Source organism: Diceros bicornis, chromosome 4, assembly GCF_020826845.1.
Source record: "Diceros bicornis minor isolate mBicDic1 chromosome 4, mDicBic1.mat.cur, whole genome shotgun sequence".
Lineage (NCBI taxonomy): Eukaryota > Metazoa > Chordata > Mammalia > Perissodactyla > Rhinocerotidae > Diceros > Diceros bicornis.
The window spans coordinates 48814552-48828962 of NC_080743.1; the positions used below are offsets into that span (position 1 = coordinate 48814552).

Below are 14411 nucleotides of genomic sequence, written 5' to 3' on the forward strand. Positions count from 1 at the left end.
CCTCACCTGCTCACTTTGCTTCCTTTTTTTTTTTTTGATTTCTATCATTTGGTAAGGAGTCAAGGATATGGGTTTTAGATTTTTTTTTTTTTTGGACTATCAATAAAAAAGTTGAATTTGGCCTACAAACGCGGTTGAAAAAATGCCTAAAACCTGATTAGTTTCATTAATTGGGAAATGAGATGTATCCCTTCACATTTTTATGGAAGCTTATTGAATATGAAGCTAATGCATTATTTCCCTGTCTTTTCTTCTTGCTTCCATCAGGTGTCTCATTTGACAAGACTTCGGACACCTGGCTCTGTCTATCCAGAATTGCAGGTCTTTGCAACAGAGCAGTGTTTCAGGCTAACCAGGAAAACCTCCCTATCCTTAAGGTATGCTCAGAAGTTCCTGTTAGCGCCAGACTGCCTGGGGTGGGGGAGCGCACAAGAACGACCATCTGAGTGTTCTCCTTAAATAGCGCGTGACATTTGTGTTCTGTAAAATAGCCATTCATGGCAGCACACTTAATGGTCCATGTGATGCTTTGCTGTGTGTAACGTGTGTTGCCTGCAGATCCCAAAGTACTTAGAGATACCCGTGATCTGTATAAGTTTGGAGAAGAGGGAATATACAGTAAGAACTGACCAAAGGGGTGTTGGGGGGAGGTAGGAGGCAATCTTTACTGGTGACAAACCTAATTAATAAAATCCAGGGTCGGCCCCGTGGCTTAGCGGTTAAGTGTGCGCGCTCAGCTGCTGGCGGCCCGTGTTTGGATCCCGGGCGTGCACCGACGCACCGCTTCTCCAGCCATGCTGAGGCCGCGTCCCACATACAGAAGGATGTGCAGCCATGACATACAACTATCTACTGGGGCTTTGGGGGGAAGAAAATAAATAAATAAAATCTTTTAAAAAATAAATAAATAAATAAATAAAATCCAGTTTTACTACGCTGAGTTTACATACTATCACCTAACCTAGCGGACAGTGGGGGCTACTTTTGTGACTCGATAATCATATTTGCATATTAGGATACAGTCGATTCCAGTAAATCCCTTAAGCCATTTATTTTCTTAAAATAGCTCAGCTATTTCTCTTATCTTATTTATTCTTAGCTTACTAATGATGCACAAATAAGCTCGGCCTCATGGAATTCTCGTAAAGTTGGAAATGACGGAGGTTTGACTGTATTGCCCAGTAAAGACGCAATCCCAAAAAAGTCATGAGTCCGCAAGGTCCTGTAGGCTGAGAAAGAGCCGTGTGAGGCCTCTGAGCTCACTCGTTCTTGGCGAAGCTGCCTATGGTCGTTCTGGGTAGAAACCGAGTTGTCAAAGGGAATCCGGCTTAGATAGACTGAAATGGCTTCTACTGGGAAGACAGGATTCCTTTAGTCTGTAAAGGAGATTCTCTTAGCGTTGAATTGATGTTCATCTAAGGAGGATGCTACTTATCGTGGGATAAAACTTTAGGTGCTTGCTTCATTTCTTACCTCATGTGGAAATTTTCTAGGCTTTGAGCTCAGGGACTCACAAGTATCGAATCTTTGCTGATTTAAAAGCCCCACAAAGGTAGCATGAGATGGGGCCATGTCAATGGTATTATTACAAGAAAAGTCGGCAGCCCTATTCTGCTTTAATAACTGGCCTTTATTAAAAATAATCTCCATTATTTCATGTTTCTTATCAAACCTAGCCACCTTTCTTATTAAACAGGGCTACTGTGTTTATAAGTGAACATTAATGTGCTCATCTGCACGTGTAGCTTTGCAGGTATAAGTTCCAAAATGTTTATCTCCATAAAAGTTGGCTGCAACTGCAAATGTTTTCAGTATGTCAAAATATGTGTCACAGTATATCACACAAAATACAAGTATGTGTTACCTGAAGTGTGGGCTTTAACTCAAGTGTTAGCTGATGAGATTACTGTTGGAGCTAATCATACCTTCCAGTTCACATCATTCAGGCCCAGATAGTTTTGCACAATTGAATTACGATTAGAGTATAAAGTCGTGGGCCGGCCCCGTGGCTTAGCGGTTGAGTGCACGCGCTCCGCTGCTGGCGGCCTGGGTTCGGATCCTGGGCGCGCACTGGTGCGCTGCTTCTCCGGCCATGCTGAGGCCGCGTCCCACATGCAGCGACTAGAGGGATGTGCAGCTATGGCATACAACTATCTACTGGGGCTTTGGGGGGAAAAAATAAATAAATAAAAATCTTTAAGAATATAAAGTCGTCTATTTTGCCCTTGACACAGACAGTTGTCTGTCTGTCCTGAGCACCTAAGGCATTTTATTTTAAATTGTAGGGCAGTAAAGGGTGCTGTAAATATTTATGTCCTCGCTTGGTATTTTCAAATTCATAACCAGAAATATGTTTGGGAATAATGTTGGCTTTGAGAATTTTCAACAGGAGAAGATGGAAAAACAGGCTAATGTAGGTGGGAAGAGTGTGTTATGCTTCTCCCAGGGGCAGCGACACCCTCACTCGCCCATCTTTTACCAGAAGCCAGGTGTGGGGTGGGGAGGGAGGGCTGACCAGGAGGAGGTTGGAGTTTGAGTCTGAAGGGGGCTGTGAAGGGCGGTGGGTCTGCGCTAAAGGGAGGCCTGTCACTCCGAAACGCTGCTTCCTCCTCGCCCGCCCTCTCCTCTACTTCTGATGAGATTGAAATACATTCTGAGTGCTTTTTCCTGTGTTTCAGTGATCGTGAGTGAAATGTTTTCAGGGTGACTAATGGATGATGTCTCTGTTCACAGCGGGCAGTTGCAGGGGACGCCTCGGAGTCAGCTCTCTTAAAGTGCATTGAACTGTGTTACGGCTCTGTGAAGGAGATGAGGGAGAGATACACCAAGATCGTGGAGATTCCCTTCAACTCCACCAACAAGTACCAGGTCACCTGGGGGGTGGCGGGCGAGGGGACAGACGGGGAGGAGGAGCATTAGATGGAAGAACTCTTCTCTGTTTGGAATGTTACAAGCTTAAATGCTTTCTAAAAGTGAATCATTCAAACTTTTTATGAAAGCTTTAAGTTTTACCCTTGACTACATGTAGAAAAATCCTAATTTATTTGGATATCAGTAGGATAGATGATGCCTCTCCTAAAATGTTGTTTGGGCCCGTTTGAATATTTATTTGTGGTTTGGAGTGGAAGTGGGTGTATGGAGAGGGGCTAGGTAGGGGTGTAGGTGCACAAGCGTGTGTCAATCACTTTGTTCCCGAATTTTCTTTTTGTATATGAACGTGTGTCAGGGATTTATGAGTATATCATCATGCTTGTTTTTCTGTAACATTCAAAGTATGTTACAAGGTATCGGGCACTTCAAAGTTCAGAAATAGGGCGTCTTGGTTTTTTCCGTAGCAAATGTGAAATAGTAAGGGAGCTTTGTTTCCCTCTGGCCTGCCATACCCAGCCATCCAACGTGTACATGTCAACAATCCTTTACAGTTGTCCATCCATAAGAACCCCAACACGGCTGAGCCCCGGCACCTGTTGGTGATGAAAGGTGCTCCAGAAAGGATCCTGGACCGCTGCAGCTCTATTCTCCTGCATGGCAAGGAGCAGCCGCTGGATGAGGAGCTCAAAGACGCCTTTCAGAATGCCTACCTGGAGCTGGGCGGCCTTGGCGAGCGAGTGCTAGGTACACAGATAACCTTGTAACAAAGCCAGCCAGTCTAGGAGACCGTTGCAAGTTATCGTATTAACCTCTGTATCGTGTTAACCTCCCTGTAAGCCTTTCTGGAGCAGTCCTCTTGCTTCTTTATTTGCCCCCGTTTTGAAAACAATAAGTGCTGGAGAAACGTTTGTTTTATGGGGCTGCAGGCAACAAAATCCTGCTGGTTTGCTTCTAGCTCATGCTTAGACTTGGATGTCATACTGGTCAGTTCTGTTTGCCTAAAAAAAAAATAGGAGAAGAGTTTTATTTTCCGACCTTTGTTGCTGTGTCCGTGATCTGTAAACTTAGTGAAATTAAAGTTAATTAATTCCTAGGACATCTAGAATAGAGCCATTTCCTGACTGCCACAGAATGGTGGTGAATGTACATGGGAACTTACATGGGCAGCTCATGGGTTAGACGGACAGTAAACTTTTGGCCTTTCTCCTCTGTCAGGCACTGTGGATTAGAAGTACAGGTTACCCATTGTATAATATAATTGGGAAAGTGGCATTGATAGTATTTTGTAGGATGACAGATAAAAATTCATTATTTATGTAATTCTTCCTATTCTCCTTAGCTTAGATAACTTAGAACTAATGGCCTGGTCACATATTTTGGTTCATACCGGCTCCCTCATCTAACTTCAGGTGTCTTTCTTACATCTCTATCCAACTGAAAAGTCACTGTCTTCTAAGTGTTTTTTGGTTCCCCACCTCTACACCCCAAAGTAGAAACAGTCTCTCTTCTCTGAACCCACATGGCACCTCATACCACTTTAAAGAATGCTGTAACTTTCCTACAACATTGAAAGGAATGTCTTTTTTTTTTGGTGAGGAAAATCAGCCCTGAGCTAACATCTGTTGCCAATCCTCCTCTTTTTGCTGAGGAAGATTGGCCCTGGGCTAACATCTGTGCCCATCTTCCTCTACTTTATATGGGACGCCGCCACAGCATGGCTTGACAAGCAGTGCATTGGTGCACGCCTGGATCCAAAGCTGCAAACCCTGGGCTGCCGAAGCGGAGGGTGCGCACTTAACCGCTGTACCACCAGGCCAGCCCCAGGAATGCCTTGAATATTGTGATTCTTGTATTAACAATAGTACTAGGTGATAAGCTCTTTGGGCAGAATGTGTCTGATCTACATTTATCCTCAAAATAGCTAGCATGATGGCAGCACTGAGATATTTCAGTTAAATGAAGAGTGAGCAGAGATGTGGCCTCGATTTTTCCAGAGAGGGAAGCCGAGACGAATACTTACATGATTTGCCAAATCTAAGTAAGAGAGTGGGCAGGTCTAGAACCATGAATTCCTGGTGCTCAGAATTGGTGTCATCCTTCAGTCTTCTCCACATGAAACAGTTCCTCTTCCTTTGAGGCTTGGTGATGGGTTCTGTCTTTTGCATGTTTTTTCTTTCATTGACTCTCTATGCCATTCATAAATGTTAAACGAAACCTTCATTCTGTTATAAAACTAAACTTAAATAGTCCAAACTAAACATTCAGTAAAAGGTAGACAGTGTGGATAATAAGCTGCTTGTTGTCCTGCTGCTGCCTCCATTTCTGAAAATCCTCACAGGCTCCCTGCCCTCCTTTCAGGTTTCTGCCACTTTTTCCTGCCAGACGAACAGTTTCCCGAAGGATTCCAGTTTGACACTGATGATGTGAATTTCCCTCTTGATAATCTCTGCTTTGTTGGACTCATCTCCATGATTGACCCGCCTCGCGCTGCTGTTCCCGACGCCGTGGGCAAATGTCGGAGTGCTGGAATTAAGGTAGCGCCCGGTCTGCCTCCTTGGCGTCGCCTCTTCGTGCCTTTGGGCACCCTCCTTAGTGATGATGTCCCTGGGGCCAGCTGGTTTTCTCGCCTGGAGTATCCTCACCTCCAAAGCTTGAGTTACCAGCAGAAAAGACCAGATAGTATTAAAATGTTGGTGTAAACGGTAGATGAAGGATTTAGAAAAAAACAATTTTGGGGGGAAGAAATACAAGTGAATTAAAAAGAGCTAAAGAGTTGGTAAGGTTTTAAATTTTGAATTACTTGCATTATTCTAAATTAATATGCTTCATGCAGTGAATGACATATCTTCTGTGTTTTCAATTCGCGGGTTTTTTAATGAATGTTTAGGGTACTTGTATCTGTTTTTAAGTCTGAGGCTACGATGCAGGTGCCCTAATGCAGTGTGGGTTGTTTAGTCTTCCTTGTTGCTGAGTGTTTTTCTTTTTCATTCTCATGAGTAATACAGCCCTGAAAAGCTCTGTAAAAATTATTCCCCCATCACTTTGGTTATATTTGATTATATTCTTCTAAGTATATTCTTCTAAATACAGTTATTGGGTAAAAAAGAGTAAGAATTTTGAAGTCTTGTTACACGTTGTTCTCCCCCCAAAATTGGGCCAGTTTGAGGATGCTGACCAGCAATATGTGGCATTTTCACCCTGTAGTCCCACAGCATCAGATTTTTATCATTTTTTGCTGGTTTTAGTAAATTTGAATATTTTTATATGACTCGGTAAATGGAAAAGTCGATATTGTGTATCCTCTGTGATCATGCACCAAGGTGAAATCTGGGTGTTGGTTTGGTGTTTTCTTTCTGTGAACACATATGTTTATATTTTTGGCTAATGTTTATTGTTTTATATTTGCATTCCTTTTGATATCCCAAGCTGAATCATCCTTAATATTTACTCTTGCCTACTTAATAAGCCTTTTTAAGGTCATTTGCTCCACAGCTGCATTCAGTAAATTGCCATGTTTCTTGTTGCAGGTCATCATGGTCACTGGAGACCATCCTATCACAGCCAAAGCCATTGCAAAAGGTGTAGGCATCATCTCAGAAGGCAATGAGACCGTAGAAGACATTGCTGCCCGCCTCAACATCCCAGTGAGCCAGGTGAACCCCAGGTAAGGCAGGAAGCTCAAAGCACAGTCTGCCTTGAATGTGCAAATGGTGGTAGTTGGAAATCTTCAGCTTGGTTCTGTAATAGTTTGCTTGTAGCCTTGCTCTGAATGGGGAATGCTCCTACCGTTCCAGAAAGCAACCTTGTTCCGAAGGAGGGTTTTCAATAAGAGCACCTCATAATAACCAACATTAGATGGTGCTTACTGCTCTAAGCTCTTGATGCCATAAGCTGGTAAGACGGGTATTATTCCCACTTTGCAGGGCAGGGAAGCTGAAGCTTAGTCACGTCACACACACGCAGTCTAGCTTCCGACTGCATGCTGTTAACCACCGAGCTGTGCTACCTGGTGCCTAGCACCTAGTCAGTTTCCAGGTCCACACTAACAAAATAAAGTGGAGAAGGCACAATTGCCCAGGTGCTTCAGGCCAAGAAAAGAAAAATTTTGTTAATGAGGTAAAATAGATAATGGAAACAAATTAGTTTTGTTTTTAAGGTTTGTTAGGGTTTAGGGTCCCCTCACCCTACTTTGGGGGTAGTGGAGGGTTTGGTCTTTGATCAGCTCTGCCACTGTCTATAAAACTTGGTCGTACTATTTCAACATGTCTTTTATAGAGGAAAGTGCCAGACAGGCCTGCCTCGCAGGTTGTTTCGAGTCTTGACTGAAATAATGTATATGAAAATGCTTTGTAAGCTGTAAAATACTGCACAGATAATAGCTTTATGTGGTGGGGCAAATTCCCTCTGGCTTTGTATTGTTTACTAAGTGTTTTGCATAATATAACAACATCCCCTTTTGGTTTTGAGCGTCATGCTGGTGAAGGGACCGGTGACCTTTCTTTTCGGTCCTAATCCTAGAGATGCCAAGGCCTGCGTGGTTCATGGGAGTGATCTGAAGGACATGACCTCTGAGCAGCTGGATGAGATTTTGAAGCACCACACCGAGATTGTGTTTGCCAGGACCTCCCCTCAGCAGAAGCTTATCATTGTGGAAGGCTGCCAGAGACAGGTCAGTGGCTCTCTCAGGCACCACTGACCTCAGTGATTGCAGTTCCAGTAAAAACAAAACACAAAGCAACATTGGTGGAAACACGACCCAGCTCTTCTCAGATTCAGTGTATATGTGCCAGTGAGAAGCTCCAGGCACAGAGAGAAGGGTGACTTGATAATGGTTTAGTAGACACACACTTTACAAGTCTTCACCGTGGCCCAGAGTCTGATCCTCAGCACTTGCCTGGAGTAGCAGTACAGGCTCCTGATGTCTACATCGGAGACGTGAATGGCCAGGAGACTCTCGTCCCATACCTTGAAAAGACCTAGGGTTGTGCCTAAAGGAAGGGGGTTTCCTAGAGCTCCACTCACCAAAGCCATGACTTTGAGTAGCCGTTGTTAATAAGCAGGGAATACGGTTGTTGTCACTCCTGCATTTTGTTGTTGGGTAGCGGCTCTGTGGGTTCTTGGCTGAGACGATTCTGAGACTCCATCGAGTCTGTGGGAAAGGAGCAGTGTCTATAATGAGAAGGGGCAACTGGAGGCGTTCCTCTCACTTCCATCTCTAGACTGCATGATTCTTACGAACCCCTCTCTGTTCTTTGTCTGGTAGGGTGCTATCGTGGCTGTAACTGGCGATGGTGTCAATGACTCTCCAGCTTTGAAGAAGGCGGACATTGGGGTTGCGATGGGGATTGCTGGCTCAGACGTGTCTAAGCAAGCTGCTGACATGATTCTTTTGGATGACAACTTTGCCTCAATTGTGACTGGAGTTGAGGAAGGTGAGAGTGCTACATTTAAAGTGTTTACCAAAAACTCATCCAGATTCTGCCAGTCAGTATCCATTTCTGTACACTTACTGCATATCTGCAGTTTCTAGTCTGCTGTTCTCTAAGTTACACGGTAAAAATATTTTGCTTTCATAGGTCGTCTGATCTTTGATAACTTGAAGAAATCCATTGCCTACACCCTGACCAGTAACATTCCAGAGATCACCCCATTCCTGATATTTATTATTGCGAACATTCCACTACCCCTGGGGACTGTCACCATCCTCTGCATTGACTTGGGCACAGACATGGTAAGTGAACATCACAGCTTCACATCATGGCGTGGCATTAGTGCTCACTACTGTCCTCCTGGGGTCCACGTGGCCACCCTTAGGAAAAGCAGTTCTCAGTAACGATATCCAGTATGTGTTGCAGCCTCAGCATCAAAGAATCAGTGTTATTATTCTTCAAAGCAAGCATCAACACCTATTTATCAGATAGGATTCTTGCCTTTGTACAATTTTGCTGTGTTTTTTTCCCATGGGACCTGTAATATCATCTCATGGTATGAAAAACAGATATTTAAAAGGGAGGGCAAGAATTTTATAACAAAAGGTTCACAATATCAGCTTTCTGGTATTTGATAACTTTAAATCCCTTCTCACCCCTTCTCCCCAGGTCCCTGCCATCTCCCTGGCTTATGAGCAAGCTGAGAGCGACATCATGAAGAGACAGCCCAGAAACCCCCAGACAGACAAACTTGTGAACGAGCGGCTGATCAGCATGGCCTACGGACAAATTGGTGAGCCACCGCGTCTCATGGCATTGAGCTGGCACATTTGTGGTATCCGTAGTGTTGGTGTCTGCCTCAGATATGTTGATTTCTGAGGCTTCAAATCTAGGGTCACTTGCAAATCTAGGATGAGCCATGACATAGGGTGAGACTGCGGGGATTTTTTAGATTCTCTTTCCTGTGAGGAGAAATCTTTTGCTGTCGGCCCAGTCACTCCTTTGTGGAAACTGTAGTACTTTAGACCAAGCATCCTGCGACTGGGCTCAGCTCTGCCTGAGAACTGAGGCTCCCCTCCTCACTGAGCCTTTCAGAACGCCGGGCGCAGCTCGAGGGAACTGCTCATATTAACTCAAAGGCAGTTTTTTCCTGGGGATACATGGTATCATACTGTCACTAATTTGGATAGAGAGTGGGGCTTTGAAGAAATTACATGAGTTTGAAGGTTTGGCTAGTAGTGGTGGCCCTGTACCCCGACTCACCGCACCCCCAGTGCTCATTTTCTCCTCCACCAGTGGAGCATGACCAGCTAACAGATGGTCTAGGTGGGGGGCAATGAAAATGCCCTTTGATCCTAAATCCTCCACCTAGTGTCCTTCAGGAGAACCCGGTGAGGCCACCATGACCAACTTCTTCTGGATTAATGGGTTGCATTGCTATGAACACTTGGATAAAATGGAACAGATTAGTACATTATGGAAATGTGGCAGATTGATTTGACAGTTGCTGACAACAAAGTAACTGGCTGATAGCTGGAAGATCTAATTTTAAGAAGAAGGAAGACTAGGTCCAGAGCATAGGATGAAATCCTTCCCCGAGGACTTTAGAGTTACGTGGTTGGATGAGATGCCAGGGCAGAAGGCTCCTGAAAGTAGGGGCGGGAGAGGAGGAGGGTTGGGTCAGAAAGTACCAATTTCACTATTTCCACAGTGGCTGGAAAAAAGGCAATGTGTAAAAATCGAGAGATGGAAAAAAAGTCATAATTTTTCAGAGATTAAAAAATAGGGAAGTGGATTTTTTCCCCCTAAGGGTCGTGCCCTAATAGAGGCATATGATCAAGTAATGGAGGTGGGTGTTTAAGAGCAAAGTCCATTTGTCTTCTTTTAAGCTCTAAAAAGTGAGTCAAAAAGTGGAGAGGGCACTGGGCGAGTAGTGTGCCCCTGGGTCCTCCCCCCACCAGTCATAGCCTGTGGGTGACCGGACAACTCTCCTGAGCCTTTACCAAGCAGTGATAGAGACCTCCCTTAAGTGCCCCCCAGGCCTGCTGTAGTGATCAGATGCAGTGTGTGGAGATGCCCTTGTACCAGGTTCTAGCATTAAAGTTGCTTTTCCAATCTCTTAGGTATGATCCAGGCCCTCGGCGGCTTCTTCACCTACTTTGTGATTCTGGCTGAGAACGGCTTCCTCCCAATTCACCTGCTGGGGCTCCGAGTGGACTGGGATGACCGCTGGATCAACGACGTGGAGGATAGCTACGGGCAGCAGTGGGTGAGTGAGGGCCTGACCAGTGCTAGAGCTCCTCAGGCCCCCGAGGACATTAGCCACACGGCCACTGGCCATGTGGGTGAAGAGCCAGGCCCATCTGTCTGCCGTTTGCATTTCAGACCTACGAACAGAGGAAGATCGTGGAGTTCACGTGCCACACAGCCTTCTTCGTCAGTATCGTGGTGGTGCAGTGGGCCGACTTGGTCATCTGCAAGACCAGGAGGAACTCAGTCTTCCAGCAGGGGATGAAGTGAGTAGAGAGGATCGTCAAGGGTCCTGGCTCAGAGAAGGGGTCTGGTGACTTCTAAACCCTTCACAGAAAGCCCAGCAGCAGCTGGCACATGTGGCAAAGTTTCTGGAACCTCGAGTTTTTGGAGCTAATACAGGAAGCAAAATGTAATTTGCAAATTCCTGAGTACAACTAGTACATAAAGACATTGATCTGCCATTTAATGCATAGCATTAGAAGAAAAATTTCTATTTGCATTTTTTAAGCTATTTCCTCCCTTGATTTTAGGAACAAGATCCTAATATTTGGCCTCTTCGAAGAGACGGCCCTTGCTGCCTTCCTTTCCTACTGCCCTGGAATGGGTGTGGCCCTGAGGATGTATCCCCTCAAGTAAGTCCATCTTCTTCTAGCTGCAAAAACTATGAAATAGTAAGTATGGCTTTTCCTCTCGTGACATTCATGAGTAGCTATCATTTTCAGAACTTTTGGTGGCATGTACAAGAATTCCTATGGATTGGAAAATTAGGAAGGCCTGATTTGTCCATAAATCTAGCAAATCCAGAGACTTGGTGACCACAGCCAGTGCTTAAAGGATTTGGCCCAGGATGGGGCCAGACAGGCTCTGGTACCTTGGGCTTGCTCACCAGCTAACTGCTGAGCACTCAGGTCCCCCACAGCCATAGTCCCATTGTCTTTAGAGGCCAACTGGCAGTCTCCTGGAGTCTGGGGACCCAGGTTCAAAAGGAAGAGGGTTGGAGAAGCAGATCTGAGGTCACTCTTACTTTACAGTCGATCAGAGTTGATCAGAGGAAGCTGACCACTAGTCTGATCAGAACTGGACTGGTCTTAAACGCAGTGAATGACCTTGCACCTCTGATAAACCTGAATTCTCAATACAGGGTTTACCACAAACTCCAGTAGCGTTTTGAAACATTGAGGGTGTTTGGTGGTGTCTGCTAACTGGTTAAGCAGCTGCAACTCGATTAAAATATGCTAAGCCACAGAACGTGGGACCCATACGACACAAGCTTTTGATTTAAAACGTCAGTCTCCCTGTCCTTGCTCAGACCCATCTAGACTCTCTCTCAGCTAGCCTGTTGCCATCTCCTCCTTTCTGATCTCATCCCTGAAGTAACCAAACCCCATTGGCGTCATTGGCTTCCTGCTGGGTGTGTGCAGACATGGTCTGTGGTGCAGGGTAACCTGGCATCTAGGGTCTATCTCATTATTGTCCCAACTTGTCTCTCTAATCTTAGCTTGTACCCATCCAAGCTTATGTTAGGTGAACTCAATATTCTCTTCCTCTCCTTATGTATTTGGTAAAGCTGTTCCCTCCTACCCCATCAATCCTGGTAATCCTTCAGCGCTGATTTCTTCAAAGCTTGTCCCCGTGTGATCTCACCCTCTTGGACATGTGCAGTTGCATTGCTTCTTATATGTCATTTCTGCTCCCCACGAGATTATAAAGGCATGGGCCACAGTATCTTTGACTTTATATCTCCAGCACCCTGCACAGAGCTGGCGTATAACAGGGGCAAGCCGTGTCCAAGTTGAGTTCTGTCACCTTGGGCCATTGTTTATCAAGAAGAGGCTAGGGGAATCAGAGAATCCATTTGTTTTAGAAATGGAAAACCACACTAAAATAGGGTAGTGCCTCAGGACATCTTGCTGTGAGTAGAGAACTTGTTCCTTTAGTTTGGAAGGTGATTTACTCTGGTGCCCGAATCAAACAAGGTCATCATTTAGCTGCTGTGGAGGACACACAGAACAGACAGAGAAGGAGATTGCCAGAGCTCTGCCCTAGGACTGCCCTCCTCACATGTTTACTGCAGAAGCTGGTAGTCAGGAAAGCTCGGCCCTCCCACAGGGGCTGCCCAGGGAGCCTGTCTCCAGGCTGGGGACTGCGGCAGCAGCCTCTGGGCTCCAGAAGGCCTCTGATCTCTGTTAGGGCTCAGCTTTTTTCATTCTCCACGTCTAGGACCCAGAACAGACAGCTGACTGTCCCAGTTCCATCATCAGAGACCAAATTCAGGAGATAGATAAACTGGTTTTGACCCATACTGGCAGTTGTTGATCTTCAAATGCCAGGACATCAGACACATACCCTTGAACTTCTTAAACACTTAAAGTGCCCAGTCCCTGTGGGATGGTGAACAGAAAATCGACGGCACTCGCCCTACAAACCAAACGTAGAAAAAACCAAACTGAAGATGGGCAGGGGATTCCTTTATAAAGACTGCAGTGTGGTTTCTTCTGCCTCTCTAGGCCCTGGGCACACAGAGCAGCCGTCTGTTCTTAAGGCATTTGCATGTGTTCATGTGTAAATTGGTACCTGGTTCCATTTCCAGACCTACCTGGTGGTTCTGTGCCTTCCCCTACTCTCTTCTCATCTTCGTGTATGATGAAGTCAGAAAACTCATCATCAGGCGACGCCCTGGCGGTAATTACAGGCATTTTCACTTGGGCTGGGGGTGGAGTGGGAAGGGCTGTAGTTCTGTGGGCTTTTGTTATGTTTCCTTTGACGTGTCTGGGCTCCCTCCGGGATCCATCTGATTGGCTAAGGCCAGCAGACCAGCCACTGGTAAACAATTACAGTCCCATCCTCACAAGGTAGCTCAGTTAAGGTTTCAGAACTAATCATCTTTTAGAGTTTAAAATACAAACCAAATATGATACAGTGGAAACTTGGTCAGATATCTAAACCATCTTTCCAGTTAACACATTCTTCCTAAAAACATGTAGATAAATACAGTTGAGGTCCTATATTGAATTTGGCTTAACACCCCCATCCTCCACCCACGTTGGCTTTGTTACCCTCTGTTCGCTGGAGCAGGGAAGACTCACTGCAGCCTATCTTTGTCTGTCCCTTTACTGCCCACAGGCTGGGTGGAGAAGGAAACCTACTACTAGAGCCCCGTCCTGCACGCCGTGGAGCATCATGCCACTCTCTCTGCACCCCTCACCCACCCCCTCTTTGTGTACTTCAGTCTTGGAACTCGGAACTCTACCCTGGTAGGAAAGCACCGAAGCATGTGGGGGAAGCAAGACATCTTGGAATGAAGCATGTAGCTATATGGGGGGAGGGGGGAGGGCTGCCTGAAAAACATCCGTCAGTGGGAATGACAGCGGGGAAGGTTTTTATGTGCCTTTTTGTTTTTGTAAAAAGGAAAACTCGGAAAGACTGAAAGAATACATTTTATATCTGGATTTTTACAAATAAAGATGGCTATTATAATGGAATTTGCCTTGTGTCCTCATCACTTCTGTGGTCCAGATGTCTGTGTGTGATGGATCTGGAGCTGTGGTTCCCAGCGTGTGAGGCCCTGGACTACAGCTTCATCAGCGTCACCAGGGAACTTGTTAGCCCAGCAAACCCAGACCCACTGAACAAAAGCTAACCAGTCTGGTTTAATAAGCTCTCCAGGTGATTCTGATTCAATTTAAGTTTGAGAACCACTGATTAGAGGAAGCTTTTTGCCCATCCTCTTATTCTGAATAGATGTGCCTACCTGACCCGTTTTCCTGTGAGGCTGCCTCGGGTGGTATGGCTGTAACTCCACCAGCTGCCTTAACGTCTGCTTCCTGACAGAGACACATCACGTGAAGGACTTTCAGA

At 45.5% G+C, this 14411-nt stretch overlaps 1 protein-coding gene across 2 annotated transcripts in view; it reads left to right on the forward strand.

Moving 5' to 3' along the window:
* The window catches only part of ATP1A1 (ATPase Na+/K+ transporting subunit alpha 1), a 30505-nt gene extending 16470 nt beyond the window's left edge, over positions 1-14035 (forward strand). The window contains exons 10-23 of one of the 2 annotated variants that reach the window (XM_058538891.1): positions 268-377; positions 2734-2868; positions 3423-3615; positions 5230-5405; positions 6399-6535; positions 7390-7540; positions 8135-8303; positions 8448-8602; positions 8970-9093; positions 10424-10569; positions 10686-10816; positions 11084-11185; positions 13144-13235; positions 13677-13800. In XM_058538891.1, coding sequence (XP_058394874.1) covers positions 268-377; positions 2734-2868; positions 3423-3615; positions 5230-5405; positions 6399-6535; positions 7390-7540; positions 8135-8303; positions 8448-8602; positions 8970-9093; positions 10424-10569; positions 10686-10816; positions 11084-11185; positions 13144-13235; positions 13677-13705 — 1850 coding nt within the window. In that variant the 3' untranslated portion in view covers positions 13706-13800. Of the gene's footprint in view, positions 1-267; positions 378-2733; positions 2869-3422; positions 3616-5229; positions 5406-6398; positions 6536-7389; positions 7541-8134; positions 8304-8447; positions 8603-8969; positions 9094-10423; positions 10570-10685; positions 10817-11083; positions 11186-13143; positions 13236-13676 lie in introns of both variants that reach the window. The other variant, XM_058538890.1, reaches the window with a different exon arrangement.
* Positions 14036-14411: the final 376 nt, after the last annotated feature.